Source organism: Lemur catta, chromosome 16 (assembly GCF_020740605.2).
Source record: "Lemur catta isolate mLemCat1 chromosome 16, mLemCat1.pri, whole genome shotgun sequence".
Classification (NCBI taxonomy): domain Eukaryota; kingdom Metazoa; phylum Chordata; class Mammalia; order Primates; family Lemuridae; genus Lemur; species Lemur catta.
Genome location: NC_059143.1, coordinates 40,216,547 through 40,231,482, shown reverse-complemented (window position 1 = coordinate 40,231,482; position 14,936 = coordinate 40,216,547). Strand labels below are relative to the sequence as shown.

The 14,936-nt window shown below is 39.5% G+C and overlaps 1 protein-coding gene across 20 annotated transcripts in view; it reads left to right on the top strand.

Moving 5' to 3' along the window:
- TCF4 (transcription factor 4) overlaps positions 1-14,476 on the top strand; it is a 339,457-nt gene extending 324,981 nt beyond the window's left edge. For 12 of the 20 annotated variants that reach the window (XM_045527876.1, XM_045527870.1, XM_045527871.1 and 9 more), the window contains 5 exons: positions 8,086-8,221; positions 9,848-10,010; positions 13,241-13,470; positions 13,966-14,106; positions 14,292-14,476. In XM_045527876.1, the coding sequence (XP_045383832.1) occupies positions 8,086-8,221; positions 9,848-10,010; positions 13,241-13,470; positions 13,966-14,102 (666 nt within the window). In that variant the 3' untranslated portion in view covers positions 14,103-14,106; positions 14,292-14,476. Of the gene's footprint in view, positions 1-8,085; positions 8,222-9,847; positions 10,011-13,240; positions 13,471-13,965 lie in introns of all 20 variants that reach the window. The other 8 variants (XM_045527875.1, XM_045527874.1, XM_045527873.1 and 5 more) reach the window with 2 other exon arrangements.
- Positions 14,477-14,936: the final 460 nt, after the last annotated feature.

The following is a 14,936-nucleotide window of genomic DNA, read 5'->3' as shown; positions in this document are numbered from 1 at the left end:
TACTATTTAGGAAGCATCTAATTGCACATTGTAATATGACACTCCTATGCAGTGACCTACACCCAGCCTCCTGCCGTTGGGACACCTACAACAAAAGACAAGTATAGCCTTTACGACGGGGCAAAAGCATTGGAGTTTATTCCATCCGCTATTAAGTGATGCCCTTGAATGTGTGTTAAGAGTGGTGTCTGTAGTGAAGAGTCAGGGAAAGCCGTATTGAAGCCCAGCGAGGTGCTGGGAAAGTGAGGAGCTCTGGAGATGCACACAGTCATGAAGGGTCAGAGTGGGGGGGTCTGGGGCACTGATAAAAGAGATGCAGGTGTTGAGTTATGAGGACAAACCAGCCCAGCAGACATAGTAGGGAAGGCTTTGCTCAGGCCTTGGTGATGTGGGAGTGAACCCAACAGATGAGGGGCCGTGAGGAGGGACCTGGAACGGTCCCGGGGGAACCAGGGACAGGATGCAGCAGCACAGGGTAGGGATCTTAGTCTTGATCCTTGAAGAAAGGAAGGGTCGTACAGAAACCTTAATATGCAAGGGACCAAGTGATGGGGAGAGAATATTGCATTTAAAAGGTGAGTATTTAGAAAGTGATAGGAAAGAGATGTTTCATTAATGTAATAAACTTCTTTACACTTCTACTCTCTTTCCAAATATTTTACAATAAGCATGTGTTACTTGGATAATAAGAAAAGCATTTAAAAAATACGAGCCAGTTGCTAATGATAAATCCCTAGGGAGGGACCATCTGGGCTGGCTACAGAGTGTGTTGTGTGGCACGAGTGTGCACTCAACACGGGTGTGCCTGCACTTCAGGCATCCGGAATTCCAAGTACACATCCAGCGTCCAATTGTCTTTTTCTTTACTCTAAACAAAAGAAGCTGCTTACAGGCAAGACTTCACCATAATCTCTGTCCTAGATGGGTTTGATTCGCTAGGATTAGTTCCGTGCTACCTGGGGCAGGGAAGGGGTGGAGGAATGGGCTCTGTTAATCTCCTGCCGTGGTCCCCACTTGGTGAACCACACCCAGTTATGGTTTCCACTGTAGGAAAATGATGTGGAGAGCTGAGGGCGGGGGTGGAGATACAGAAGAGAGAAATGAAACAGTTTCAATAGATGGAACTTATGAGTTAGAAAAAGAAAGATGAACTGAAGTCATCCTAGTCCCATTTGCATCTCTTGAACTATATCACAGAATCATTCATTTTAACCACTTCGGTGGACAGTCCGGGGGAGTTTCAGCTTATCTGATCACATGATAGGCAAACACTGCCAAGATCAGGATCATTTAAATCATGTTTAAATCCTCTTGAAAATTATTTTATTATCTGGAGAGTAAGCATTAAATAAATCTCCAAGAATTGCACAATAAGGAATTACTTTAAATTTTAAGCGAAGTATAAGTGAAGCTGTGAGATTTCCAGAAAAAAAAAAATAGGTGTTCTGAAGACAGTTATGAAATCTTCTCCCAATAAACATTTTAAGAATCAAACTAAAATCCAAACAAAAGAATTGAATTCAGATCTGACTTTAGTGAAAAGTCTGTTAAATGTTTAATCATATGAATTTAAAAAATAGTCTGATAATTTTTTAAACTGAGGAATATGGAAATTATATTTGTGGTTGGAGTGTCCCAGATGTTAGGTCTTTCTCCCACAAGAGGTGATTATTAAGGGTAGGTCTTGTTTTCTAGAGTCTCTGTGCCTCCGGTGTCATTCCTCATGATATCTGCCTACTGCTGCCATTTCATGAACTTGTGAGTTCCCATCTGTGAACCATTAAAAAAAGTTTGCATGATCACTTCCCACCTCTTTAAAAGATGCACTTTTAGACTAAAAGGTATTTTGCACATTTGAGAAAATAAGTTTGCTTTCCTCTAATATTACAGAGATCTGGCAAGATAATTGAAACTGAAATCTAGTACTCTACAACTATCATGTATAATTGATATTTCATGGGGAGATTACAGTTCAGACACCAAAACTGTTTTCTGTATCAATGGGTTTCTAATTACAGTGAAAGCCCATCAACTTTTCCTTTGTGTTAATGGAAAAACAAGAGAGAAAAGTAAAAGTTACCAGGACTTTTTTTTTCTTTGTTCCATTTTCTTGTTTTCTTCTTTAAAAAAAAAAAAAACACCTAGGTCGAAAGAAAAATTGTAAGCAAGATGCCATTAATAACGAACTTTATTTTGATATACCAAAATGTTTATAATAGCATATCCGGTTTTGTGTCGTTATCACTTGGTGTAGAAATTGATGACAAGTTTCCTAAAGTTCCCATCCTATGCTCTTTTAGAAGGATTATGGTAGAATAGAAGTAGCTGAGGTCTGAAAGCCTGTTTTGAAGCAGTTATCTCTGGAGATAACATTAACTAGGATTGAATAACTGCCAAATGAAATTTAATACATTTTCCCATCCATGAAATAGGCCTCTTAAATACAACAGAATAATTACTTTCACAATACTCCCTGGAAACAAAGAGAGCAAAAACATTGAATGTCTTTTTTGTTTGTGGTGTTTGTTGTTAGCTTGAGGATAAGGACGAGGATATTTACCAAGATGCTCTACGTATCCCCGTATAAAAACAGCCTGGCCAACAGCCACCTAATTTAAAACTGCATGTCTTTTAAATCTGTTTGTGTTGGAGGAGTCATGGTAAATATTAAATTTTATAATTTAGTTAGACATCTTGGCCTTGCCCTGAGTGGGTGAACTGTGATTTTTTTCCTCTAAGATAAAGAAAACTAAAATGTTATTCATTTATACATATATATACATATATATATATGTAATCTGGTTGTAGTGTGTGTATATATGTGCATATGTGTGTATACATTTTCTCACACACACTGCTTTAAAACAAAATCTCCAGAAACTAAACCCCTTTTGCCCTTTGTATTTGCCCTTTAACTCCCTTCCCTCCCCTGTATCTGTGTGTGTGCGTATACCCAATCAAATTGTTCAGTGTTATTTCTGAGTTCAAAATCTGTCTTAGATCTCTAACTAGACATTGACTGAGTCACTTAAACATTCTTAGCCTTAGCTTTCTTCTTTGTAAAATGAAGGATTTGGCTTCACTGATTCCAACCTTAGCCCTTTAAAGTCTAAGTTCTGTGACTTAAAAGTGCTTCTAATAGAGCAGTCCTTTCCTTGGAAAATAAGGTTATTTAAGATTATATGGTGCTTATGTGATTCAAAAGAATTAATGCATATCTAAAGGTATTTAATTATTCCCAGTGATAAATGCATACAGGAGAATTTAAATAGCTGTATTGGAATTTGAATATAACTTGACCTAAGATACAATGTAACTTAGACATTTGTATGTACCTAGACTGGTAATGATTTACCAGGCCTGTGGAAGGGACAGCCCAAGGCAGCCAAGTTTGGACCCATGATCTTGTCTCCTCCTCCTCTGTATAGCTCACTGGGCCAGGAAAACACCTGATTCTAGGGTGGCTCATTCACAGTATGCCCCATGTCTGCTTTAAAATGAGCTGGGCCATCAGATGATCTTGGTATTCTGAACTTAGAAATATTAAGACAGAGGGAGTTAGCAGCAGTTACGGAACCTGAAAGAATGTACCAAGAAACACCATGAAGGGAGAGTCCAGCCTGTAGTTTGAGGGGGCAGGAGCCAGACAGAAGCCAAGGTTCCCTCAGAGGGAGGAGGAAGACTGAATGGCCCGGAAGAGGCAATGAATGGCCTTAGGTCCCAAGAGCTCTCTGGGTCTAAAACCTAAGTTAGAAAAATCATTATGATAAATTTCCTTTTATTTTAATACACTTGAATAAGTCTCTGTTCCTTACTGTTAAAACTACCACCCTAAATTGATCAATGCACAGAAATCTTCCAGAGGATCACGATAAGCCCCATGAAAACAGAGACCACATCTGAGTTATCTACCACTCCATTCCCAATACCTCACTAAGTGGGAAGCATAGACTGGATTAGAAAATGTTTGTTGAATTAATAAATGCACTCTGATCAATCAAGTAATAATTATGGAATAATTTTTAAATTTTACTTTTTTACTTTAAACATAAATATATCTAAAACTATAAATATGTGACTATGAAAAGATTTTGTAAAGATTGCAAAAAATTTACAAGCAGTATTAATAGAATTAACTGTCTCATAAGCTGGCTTTTAACTTTAGGCTATTATTATGTGTAGGAAAAGGTTATAAAAATAGGGCTTTAATGAAGTATGGATTTTCTAAAAATAGGAGCCGTGTGTCATACTTAGAATTAATTTGTAAATTGAAGGAATTTTCTTTGTCCTATTTACATTATTATGCATTTGTTGTTACATGAAAGTGGACAAATCCCTGATCTTTATATATACATATGGCAGTATTGGTTACTCTGTTTCTGAATTATTTTAGTGATGGATTTGTGCTGACCGTGCACGATGTTTCTTTCCTGGTCTCTTATGTGACCAGAAATAATATTTTTGAAAGAGAAGTAAATAGGGTTAGAACATGCTGTCTGTGACCAAGGAAACAAGCAAAGCAAAGCTAATTCTTCAAATTGGAATACTGTTCCACAGTCACAGGCAATGGAATTGATCCCGGAGAATCAAGCTCATTACCGCTTGGATCTGGACGTATCAGAGGTCATTCGTGTGACTTGGAATACACATAGTGACAAGGGAGACCTTAAGACATCAAGGACAGCTCTGTCCCTTAACTTCCTTTATGGAAGAGGATTGATACTATTTGTGATGATCTAAAATGAGCTATAGAAAATATGCCAAGTAACATACATGTCTAAAATCCAGACAAGAATATCCTTGGAACAACTATGTTTTCAAATATATTTATAATGTTTAAGATTTTTCTGTCATTGTACAGGAGAAAGATTTGAAATCATGTGAATATGAACTAAATGGAGACAGAGCACAAAGATGACCATGAGTGAAGGTAGCTGGAGTTTTGAGGGTGCTTGAACTACATAGGCTGTTACTTTTATGTAATACTCAAGTATATTCAGTTCAAACACATAATACTATCTGTAATTATTATGTACCTATTATGTACCAATTGTTTTGTATGCACTATTGCTATTCCTTACAATAAATCTGGGGACTTACTCTCTATATAATTTTTAGTGTTATTTTCTTCTTTTTGCATTTGAGTAACTTACAATGGCTATGCAGCTAACAAATAAGCCAGTTAACATTTAGAATCTAAAGTCATGCATGGTGGCTCATGACTGTAATCTCAGCAACTTGGGAGACTGAGGCAGGAGGATTGCTTGAGTCCCGGAGTTCAAGACCAGCCTGGGTGACAGAATGAGACCCTGTCTCTTTAAAAAAAGAAGAATCTAGATGCTGTTGGCTATGATTGTTGTACTCTTTGCACTCAGTTACACAGACATAATAGTTGAGGCAGAGAAAGTAAACAGGTAATTGGTTGTGGGTTCTTTTTTCCTCTTGTGAGAACTTATCTCAATGTGCTCTAGAGCTGTGGTCCCCAACCCCTAGGCTGCAGACAGTACCGGCCCACGGCCTAATAGGAACCGGACCACACAGCAGCAGGTGAGCAAGCGGAGCCTCATCTGTGTTTACAGCCGCTCCCCATGGCTGGCATCACCACCTGAGTTCTGCCTCCTGTCAGATTAGCGGCAGCATTAGATTCTGCATTATGGTGAGTCATATAATTATTTCATTATATATTACAATGTAATAATAATAAAAAATAAAGCGCACAATGAATGTAATGCGCTTGACTCATCCCAAAACCACCCCCACCACCCTGATCCACGGAAAAACTGTCTTCCAGGAAACCGGTTCCTAGTGGCAAAAAGGTTGGGGACCACTGCTCTAGAGGGAAAAAATGTCAGGATCAATAATTGCATATGTTTTAAGTGAAAAGCAAAATATTAACCTTAAGCTAGTCACAGATGCCTACAAAGAAGGGATGTTAATAGAATGATTCTGAAATAGAAGGAAGATACATCTTCCCTATGCTCAAATCTGTGGTTACCTTCAGTGATTCCAACTTTGAATCATTCTTTGTGGAAATGCAAGAAGTTAAATCCCTTTGGGAATGCCAATAAATATGAATCAGCAATAAGGTAATTATTTAGGTTTACATTGACTGATCAAGGCCTGTAAAAGTCATGCTTACAAGTGGACATCTTAGATGAAAGAATAATCATTTATTGAATCAGTCTTCTAAATGCGCAAATACAAAAATGGCAGATCAAACCCTGAATGGAAAATAGCTATCACTCTTATTGGGAATAAAAACATGTAGGAAGAGTGAATGAGAAATGGTTGAAGGAGCCAGGTGGTCATGGTCCGCCTGTAGGAGAGTAGACTTCAGCCCCAGAGGAAAGACAGGAGGCGTGTGGCTACACGGTTGACTATATGGAAAGGGTCTACGCTTGAGCTATGGAACCCCAGAAGCTGAAACTAGGACCAGTGAGTGGAATCTACAAAGAAGCCAATTTGTGGTGGAAATGGAATGGCTGCTTTGAAAGATAATCAGGTCTCAGTACATTTGAAGTACCTCCCTAGAGGCTAAATGACCACCATTCAGAAAGTTCTGTGTCGCATCACAGGCACCAGGTGGCACATAGCACAGGACTTCCCAGATGTCTCAGCTCTAGCACTGATTTATACTTCTGATGCTTATAAGCCTTGAGTCTTCTAGTAGTCTTGCTATATTTTGAATCCGAACAATGAATATGATTCATATGATCCTCTTCGCCTGAATTATTTGTGTGTGTGTTGTTTTGGAGTGTGCATGTGTATGTATTATATGTGTGTGTATAGGTGATACTTAATACTTGGCTGTCATTAAATAGCATGTGTTTCGATCCCGTGCATTTGTTGTTGGTTCAGATTCTTGTGCGTTCTTTAGAAATACTCTTTTAAAACATTTTGGTAGCAAAAGAGTGAAGATTCTGCTTTGTGATGTTATTATTTTTGGATTAGAAAAATTAAACTTTGATTCATAGCAGTATAAATGTATGGGTAAATATTTTTTAGTGTTAAGCCCACTGTCCTGCATAAATGCTAACTTAACAACAGGCTCAGAAAATAACTACTTAGAAATACAAAGGAAAATACGAACTACTCATGTTCCCTTTAGTTTACAAATGCTTAATGGTTTTGCTTTAAGGCACATGCTATAAATTCCTGCCACAAGTTCAATGTCTCTGGACCCCAGAGTAGGTAGTAGTAGTAAATAAAAAGCTCAGCAGTCTCTTTTTTTTTTCGAATCAAGTAATCATGCGGTACTCTATAATTTTATTCTTGGAAGCATAAAGAGTGTTTACAATATGGTGTCTTTCTAGGATCAGAATAGTGGGGGAGAAAATGGAAAAATGTCCAAACATCTTTGCATGGCAATGATGGCATTACTGGTGTGTTTAATAAAACCTTTATTGGTACATTTTCCGGTGTGGTGGCATTGGCAGAAACGGTCCCCCTTTGGATTTGGAACTCAGCAGCTGATGAAATACAGTAAACATTAATTTGGAATGGGCTGCCAGTTTGGGAAAGCCAGGTGACATTTTATTATATTTGTACCGAGCAGGGGCTATGTCCCATACTGCTGTAGCTTCCGCTGTCAGAGGCTTAGCTGGCATTATGGAAAAAAAAAAATGGCAGGCCTGAGAATCTTATCCCCTGAAATGAAAGTCGAATGCCAAATTGAAATTCCTGTAGGATTTCCGATAGCAATGGGGGAATTGAGAAGCCCACAATTAAGCATATGGGCATTAAGATAATTGTCAGATCTGTTGGCGGACATGATAGAAGACAGATGGGTACGAATCAGTGCGCTCCACTGCAGCACCCTGGGAGACAATTTGACGTTTTACCTGCCTGAGATACTCTGCCATATTTGTCACTGAATGTACAGCACGGCATCTTACTGAGTGTTAAGTGTTTTCGCAGGGAATTATAGGTGCATGTGCGGTCCTTCAGCGCCCTCTAGTGAAATGCATTTGGGAGGATTGTTTTTTCCAAGGCCAGTTTTCTTTCTCCAGGTCCCTGCTGCCCCTGGAAATAGCTGTCCGCACCTCCGGTTCCCAATAAACTCTGTGGTCCCTCTCACCCTTCCAGGTTGGGGCCCATCGTGAAGATGGCGTGGCCCTGAGAGGCAGCCATTCTCTTCTGCCAAACCAGGTTCCCGTCCCACAGCTTCCTGTCCAGTCTGCAACTTCCCCTGACCTGAACCCGCCCCAGGACCCCTACAGAGGTAGGTCTGCCTCGGAAGGGCACTTGTGACCTCTCTTAAACAGCAATAGACCCAGTGTTGATCCCCAGCTTACTTGGCGTCCGTCCCTCAGGAAGCACTGGCAGAAAACCAAAGAATCAAATTTGGTACCAAAATGGTAAGTAAATGGGAAAGTACGTGGAACTTAGCCTGCTAATTGTGTTTCTTCAATAACTGTTTTCCTCAAACATCCTCTGAAATCCTGGTCCTATTTCAGCAGGGAATGAGGCAACAGACTGATGAGAGGAAATTTTATTTTCGCTATTTCCACATTTTTCTCATTCAGGTCCTCTAATGTGGTTAGTTGTGGCCTGAAAATGATATTTCCAAATGAATAGGAAGGAAGGAAATTGTGCTTGTTGTTTAAGATGGAAGGAAATGTAGGTACGTTTAAAAAATGGAACTTGGTTGGGTGATTTTCACTCTTGAGTCATCCAGCCCCGTAACGATCGCCTCGTACCAGTGACCACGAGCAGCTTTTCGTGACCCAGGGAAGTTGTGCCACAGGGGCAAGACCTGGGTCCCAGGCTCCCTGTGCTGTCTGCTGGCCAGCGGACTAGGAGTCACTTACATAACATGTCATTCCCCTCACATTTAAAATAAGAATGATAGCACTGCCACACGGATGCATATAAACAGTATTTCAACTGTTAAACATTACACAAATCTGAATATTAATTATATATATGGCTATGTCTGCCCATTTTTATCTAAAGAGTAATAATTTGATAGCCCTTTTTTTTTAAAGAGCCTCTTGGTTTTGCTCTCTTTGTCCTAGATCTGTGCTTGTCAAACTGCACTGCGCATAAGCACAACTTGAGGATCTTGCTAAAATGCAGGTTCTGATCTGGTAGGCCTGGGAGTCTGCATTTCTAATGGGCTCCCAGGTGACAAGATGCTTCTGGCCCATGGACCAAATTTTGAGTGACAGCATTCTAGAATACACAGATTATACAAATAGAGGGAATTACTCAACATGCATGCTTCTACCTTAGAAATACATTATTACATTAGGACTGTTTTAAAATGTGGTATGATCTTGAAAAGTTGAGAGATACATATTTTAAGCTTGAAATTTCTTCAGTGAGCAGCAAACTGCCTTCCATATGTACCATTTTTAAATGCTGATTACTCCTGGAGAATAAGAGAAGCCTAATTTTGGAATATCATTAGGGTATCTATTGAAGTCTTGACTGCACGTATTTAGCGTACTCCCTGGGAATTATATTTTAAGGACATTTTTCTATTAAATCATTGCATATGGAAGAAACTCAATATAATAGCTGATATTTACTTGGGTTCTTAATCAGAACATTGAGGTGTGTGATTTTCATGATTATGATTTTCATTGCAATTAAGTTGATGTTTTGTAGACAGTGAAATTACCATCTACTCCAAAAGATTGCAAAATAGAATTTAACCTTAGAGCCAATGCAGGGAAAACTTGTTTCTGCAGGTGCATTTTTGAAACTTCACCAGATAGCAGGAAAAAAGTGACAGAAGGATCACAGTTCAGCAGTATGACTTGTCTAGCTGGCAGCTTTGCAATCTGGGGTGTAGGCATTGAGTTTTTGGTGTACATGTCACCTGGTTTCTTTTTTTCTGCAGGCATGCCACCAGGACTACAGGGGCAGAGTGTCTCCTCCGGCAGCTCTGAGATCAAATCTGACGACGAGGGTGATGAGAATCTGCAAGACACGAAATCTTCCGAGGACAAGAAATTAGATGACGACAAGAAGGATATCAAATCAATTACTAGGTCAAGATCTAGGTAACAGTATATAATACTGTCGCTTCATTTAATTCCTTTATTGGACTTTGATGAAGTGAACAGAACAGGAAGAAACTATTCAGTTTTTTCCTGGCAGGTAAATCTACAGCTGAAAAGAAAATTAAAGGCCGAATCTAGAAGTACTAAAAGTATCCTTTAAGATACCTGTACTCTAGTGAAGCCTGAAATGTCTTTGCATTTATGAATTTGGACCCAATGCCAACCACACACACTAAAAACAATTTGTAACTGATTCAAGTGCAAATGGTTTATTTTTAAAACTATACTTGTCCTACAAATTTGGTCAGAAATGTTTTTTTCTAAAATATTTCTAAAAAGAGATCATAGCCATGTTATAAACTTAATTGGTGTATGTGCAACTGTTACTTTTTTCTTACCTTTAAAGTAAGAAAATAGTGATTTCCCAGCTTTATCCTAAACATGCTGATGTATATGAGTAATACCTAGTACTGCTAATTTTTTTTCTCCTGGATACCTAACTTTCTACAGAAAACACAACTGTAGGAAAATAGCTTCTGGTTGGTTTGTTTTAAAGTATCCATTATCTTTAATTTAAAATCTATCTCCTTGTGCTTTAGTCTGATAATCAGGTGGTTTTTGAAGACCTTGACACCATGTACTTCTCCTCAATTCCCTTGGGTTGTTTTTATTTGCAAAGTAAACTAACTGTACTGACACTACAGCATCCTTTTTAAAGGCTGGGTTCTCAATGTTCTATCTAATATCCTTTACAGATTAAGAACACATTGCCATTTCATGTTGCTCTTATAGTTATTGAGACAAATTACGTTACACGTCCTGCCACGAGTTCCAAAAATGTGAATGCTTCTGGCTTACCCCTTCTCACTAACCTTACGGAGTTTCCTGATTCTTGGCCACATTGGCAAGAAATCCCAAGGAGGGATTTCACATCCTTAGTCAGTTCTTGGTAATTTAACTAGTGGCCATAACTTATGCATATTAATGGATTCTCTGAAGTTTCAGAACAACATTTTAACTTGCTATTGAGAAGTTTCTTGTTTTAAAAGGTCACTCTTGTGACATTTACTTACGTGTGCCTCCAAAGCTGTGTCGTTAGGCAATGCTTTTCAAATCTAGGCAGTTTTATTTGTATAACCAATTTATTTATAAGTGAATAGCCAATTCTAATTAGTTATTAGCCCGAAAACCTTGGGAAGACAAGTTCCCATTTTCCAGGCCGCTTTGTGTAAGGCATAGCACATCTTTGATGTATAAAAATATTACCCCAATTTTTGGTGTCAGGACAGGTCCAGAAGAGACTTGACTTCATTCCCTCTGACTTATTGCGTCCTATTTGGGTAGTGGAATATAGGCGTGAATTAATGGCAACCTTGATTTCCTTGGCATCAGCAGTGGTCATGGGCAGGGGTGAGAGAGAATCAGCGTGAGTGAAAAGCATGCGAAGGCAGAGAAAGAGGGCCTCTTCTGATTGCTTCAGTTGAGTTGTGTGGTCACCAGCACACACCTGTGGCAGGTAGTGACATCTGGAAAGGTGCTGAAGCTATGGGGAGAAGATGTCTTACAGCAACTTTCTGTAGTGTCTTTCTCCTCCACCTTAACTTCCCCTCTTCACTCAAGTGTCCTTGACTACATACATCGTCTTTATGTGCAGCATGTACTTGCAACCCAAGAATGCCACTCCCATACTTGATCGATTGGAGCTTCTCCAGTGTAGTCGGTCCTTATTACAATTCGGAAGTTACCCAGAGATTCTCCAGAATGGAAAGTCAGAGCCATCCGAGTCAGCCAGCATTCATTACGTGTATGTTGAATTGCTTGATAATCTCCCATGTCTTCTAGCTCTGAAATGATGTAGTTAATCATCTTTGTTCAGTGAACATTTCAGATGTGTGAACTTTTACAGTAAAGGTTAACCTTCATGGTCCTACAGATTGACGATTTAATCTCTAGGCTCACATCATTACCAGTTGTCACCTCCAGATTGTTTCTTGTAATGGGAAGTCTATTGCTTTTCAGTGACATTTACTTCATTTTTTATATCTTTGATATCCAAAAAATTTTCTTGTTCATGTTAATTAGCAATAAGCATTATTTGTTCTTTGTTCTGTTCTCCCTTCTTGAGACGTCTTCCATATCTCTCTCTTTTTATTATGATAACCCTTGAAATATTTGAAACCTGCTGCCATGAAAACTTCCTCATACCATGTCCTTTCCAGATGGCTCATCATCCTATTCTTCTTCCAATAGAAAGTTCCTGGTTTGTCACTGTGACACTAGAAATGGACAGAACTGATCTGATCTTTTCAGACTATATTGTGTCCCACTATCCCTCTGTTACAAATCATAGAATATGTTGGTTATCAGAGATTAGCTTTTGGCTTCATTTTTGACTCACAACAAGGTCATGGTCATTTATAATCCATAGGTGTTTGGTTTTTGTATTATTTTGCATAGCTGATACCAATTCAGGTGTCCCCAGCTTGTTCTGGGAATCATAAACGTCTATAACATTAACAACCATAGAAATCATGTTATGTTATAAACATGTTGAACATAAACATTGTATTTAACACAGAGAGAAAAATGAGACTCAGATAGGGTGAGTGGATTGACCAAGCCTTCGAAGCAAGGTAATGGAGACACCTGGGCGAAAGCCCCACTGTCTTGACTCCATTGCTCTGGTGTCTTAAATGGAGGACTGTCTTCTTACTCCTGTTAAGCTGCCTGGTGTTGATTTTGACCTATCAGAATCTTTTTTCACTCACTTTTGTTTACCCTAGATTTCAGATGTCACAGTATGAAATGTTTTTAAAAGAAATGTAAGGTATAAACAGTCTTTCTGAAGTGCAGCCATGCAGTATAGGCTACGTGTAAGTTTGCCAAGACCTACTTGGTGGGGTGTAATTGTATCTATAAAGCTTTGCTTCCCCCTTTTCATCCCCCGCATTAGTATATGCACCCTCTCAGCCCTAACTTGAATGTAGAGCATCCTCACCTGTTTGGTTTAGGTTTAATGTCTTGGAGAAACCAACTCTCTTGTGTATGAAGGACTATGACAGACAGCCGTCTCAATCAATCCCAAGGTCAAGTGGATATAAAATTCTGCCAAGGACGTGGCTTGAAATGGAGAAGTTTTCCCTGAAAACTCTGGAAGAAAACGAAGTAATATAAGCGCCTTCTTTGTCCCCACACCATTAGAAAATGTCGCATCCCTTTCTGTCCTGCAGCAATAACGACGATGAGGACCTGACACCAGAGCAGAAGGCGGAGCGTGAGAAGGAGCGGAGGATGGCCAACAACGCCCGCGAGCGCCTGCGGGTCCGCGACATCAACGAGGCTTTCAAGGAGCTCGGCCGCATGGTGCAGCTCCACCTCAAGAGTGACAAGCCCCAGACCAAGCTCCTGATCCTCCACCAGGCCGTGGCTGTCATCCTCAGCCTGGAGCAGCAAGTCCGAGGTCAGTGCAGGGCAGGCCGCCTCCGCACAGAGCCCCTGAGGAGCTGGCAGCAGGAGTGGGCCAGGGTGGACACGCCAGCCTTGAGCAGTAGCAGATAGTTGACTTTCAAGCATCATTCCCAGTAATTGTTTCAATTGCAGACCCTGTCTAAATCAATAAGGCAGTGTACCTTTCTCCTGTAAGTAAGTTATAGGATGCTCTTATGAATAAGACTACATTGTGACTTTCCATATGTACTAGAAGTAATCAGAGCTTAGTTTAGTGGCCTTACCAGCCTTTTTTACACTGTAGAGTGGCTGTACCAATTCACCACGCAGTGCAACTCTTACTACTGACTGAGCAAAAGAATTGCCATGGTGCACATTGACCAACTGTTCCTTTCCTTCTGTAACGTAAACACTGAGAAAAAGGGTCAAGCATGCAGAAGGGTGCATTACTGCCCTCTAGCAGAAGCCTTGGCATTAACTAAATGCCCTGCACTTTAATCCCCCACAGAAAGGAATCTGAACCCGAAAGCCGCTTGTCTGAAAAGAAGGGAGGAAGAGAAGGTGTCCTCGGAGCCTCCCCCACTCTCCTTGGCCGGCCCACACCCTGGAATGGGAGATGCATCAAATCACATGGGACAGATGTAAAAGGGCAAGTTGGTTTTCAGCTATTTGTGAAATCGTTCATTCATAACTCTCACTGGCGTGTCAGCCATAAAAGTCCAATTTTACCCAAATTAACAGATATTTCTCTTTCTTGGAAAAAGAGTATAAAAAAAAAATGCTTCCTCTATTATAAATGTACTAATTACTTTCTCTCTCTTTTTCCTCTCTCAGGTCCAAGTTGCCACATTGCTTCATTAAAACAAGAGACCACTTCCTTAACAGCTGTATTATCTTAAACCCACATAAACACTTCTCCTTAACCCCCTTTTTTGTAATATAAGACAAGTCTGAGTAGTTACGAATCACAGACGCAAGAGGTTTCAGCATTCCCAATTATCAAAAAACAGAAAAACAAACAAAAAAAAAAAGAAAGAAAAAAGTGCAACTTGAGGGACAACTTTCTTTAACATATCATTCAGAATGTGCAAAGCAGTATGTACAGGCTGAGACGCAGCCCAGAGACTGAACGGCAATCTTTCCACACTGTGGAACAATGCATTTGTGCCTAAACTTCTTTTGGAAAAAAAAAAAATATAATTAATTTGTAAGTCTGAAAAAAATATTTAATTTAAAAAATTGTAAACTTGCAATAATGAAAAAGTGTACTTCTGAAGAAAACTACATGAACGTTTTTGTTGGTATTCAAGTCAGCTAGTGTTTATAATTACTGGATATTGAATAGGGGAAGCTCGGCTGCCCTAGTAACAAAACCAGCAAACGTCCTGATGACAACGAAGTGATGACATTAGCCATTCCTTAGGGTAGGAGGAACAGATGGATCTTATAGACCTATGACAAATATATATATAAATATAT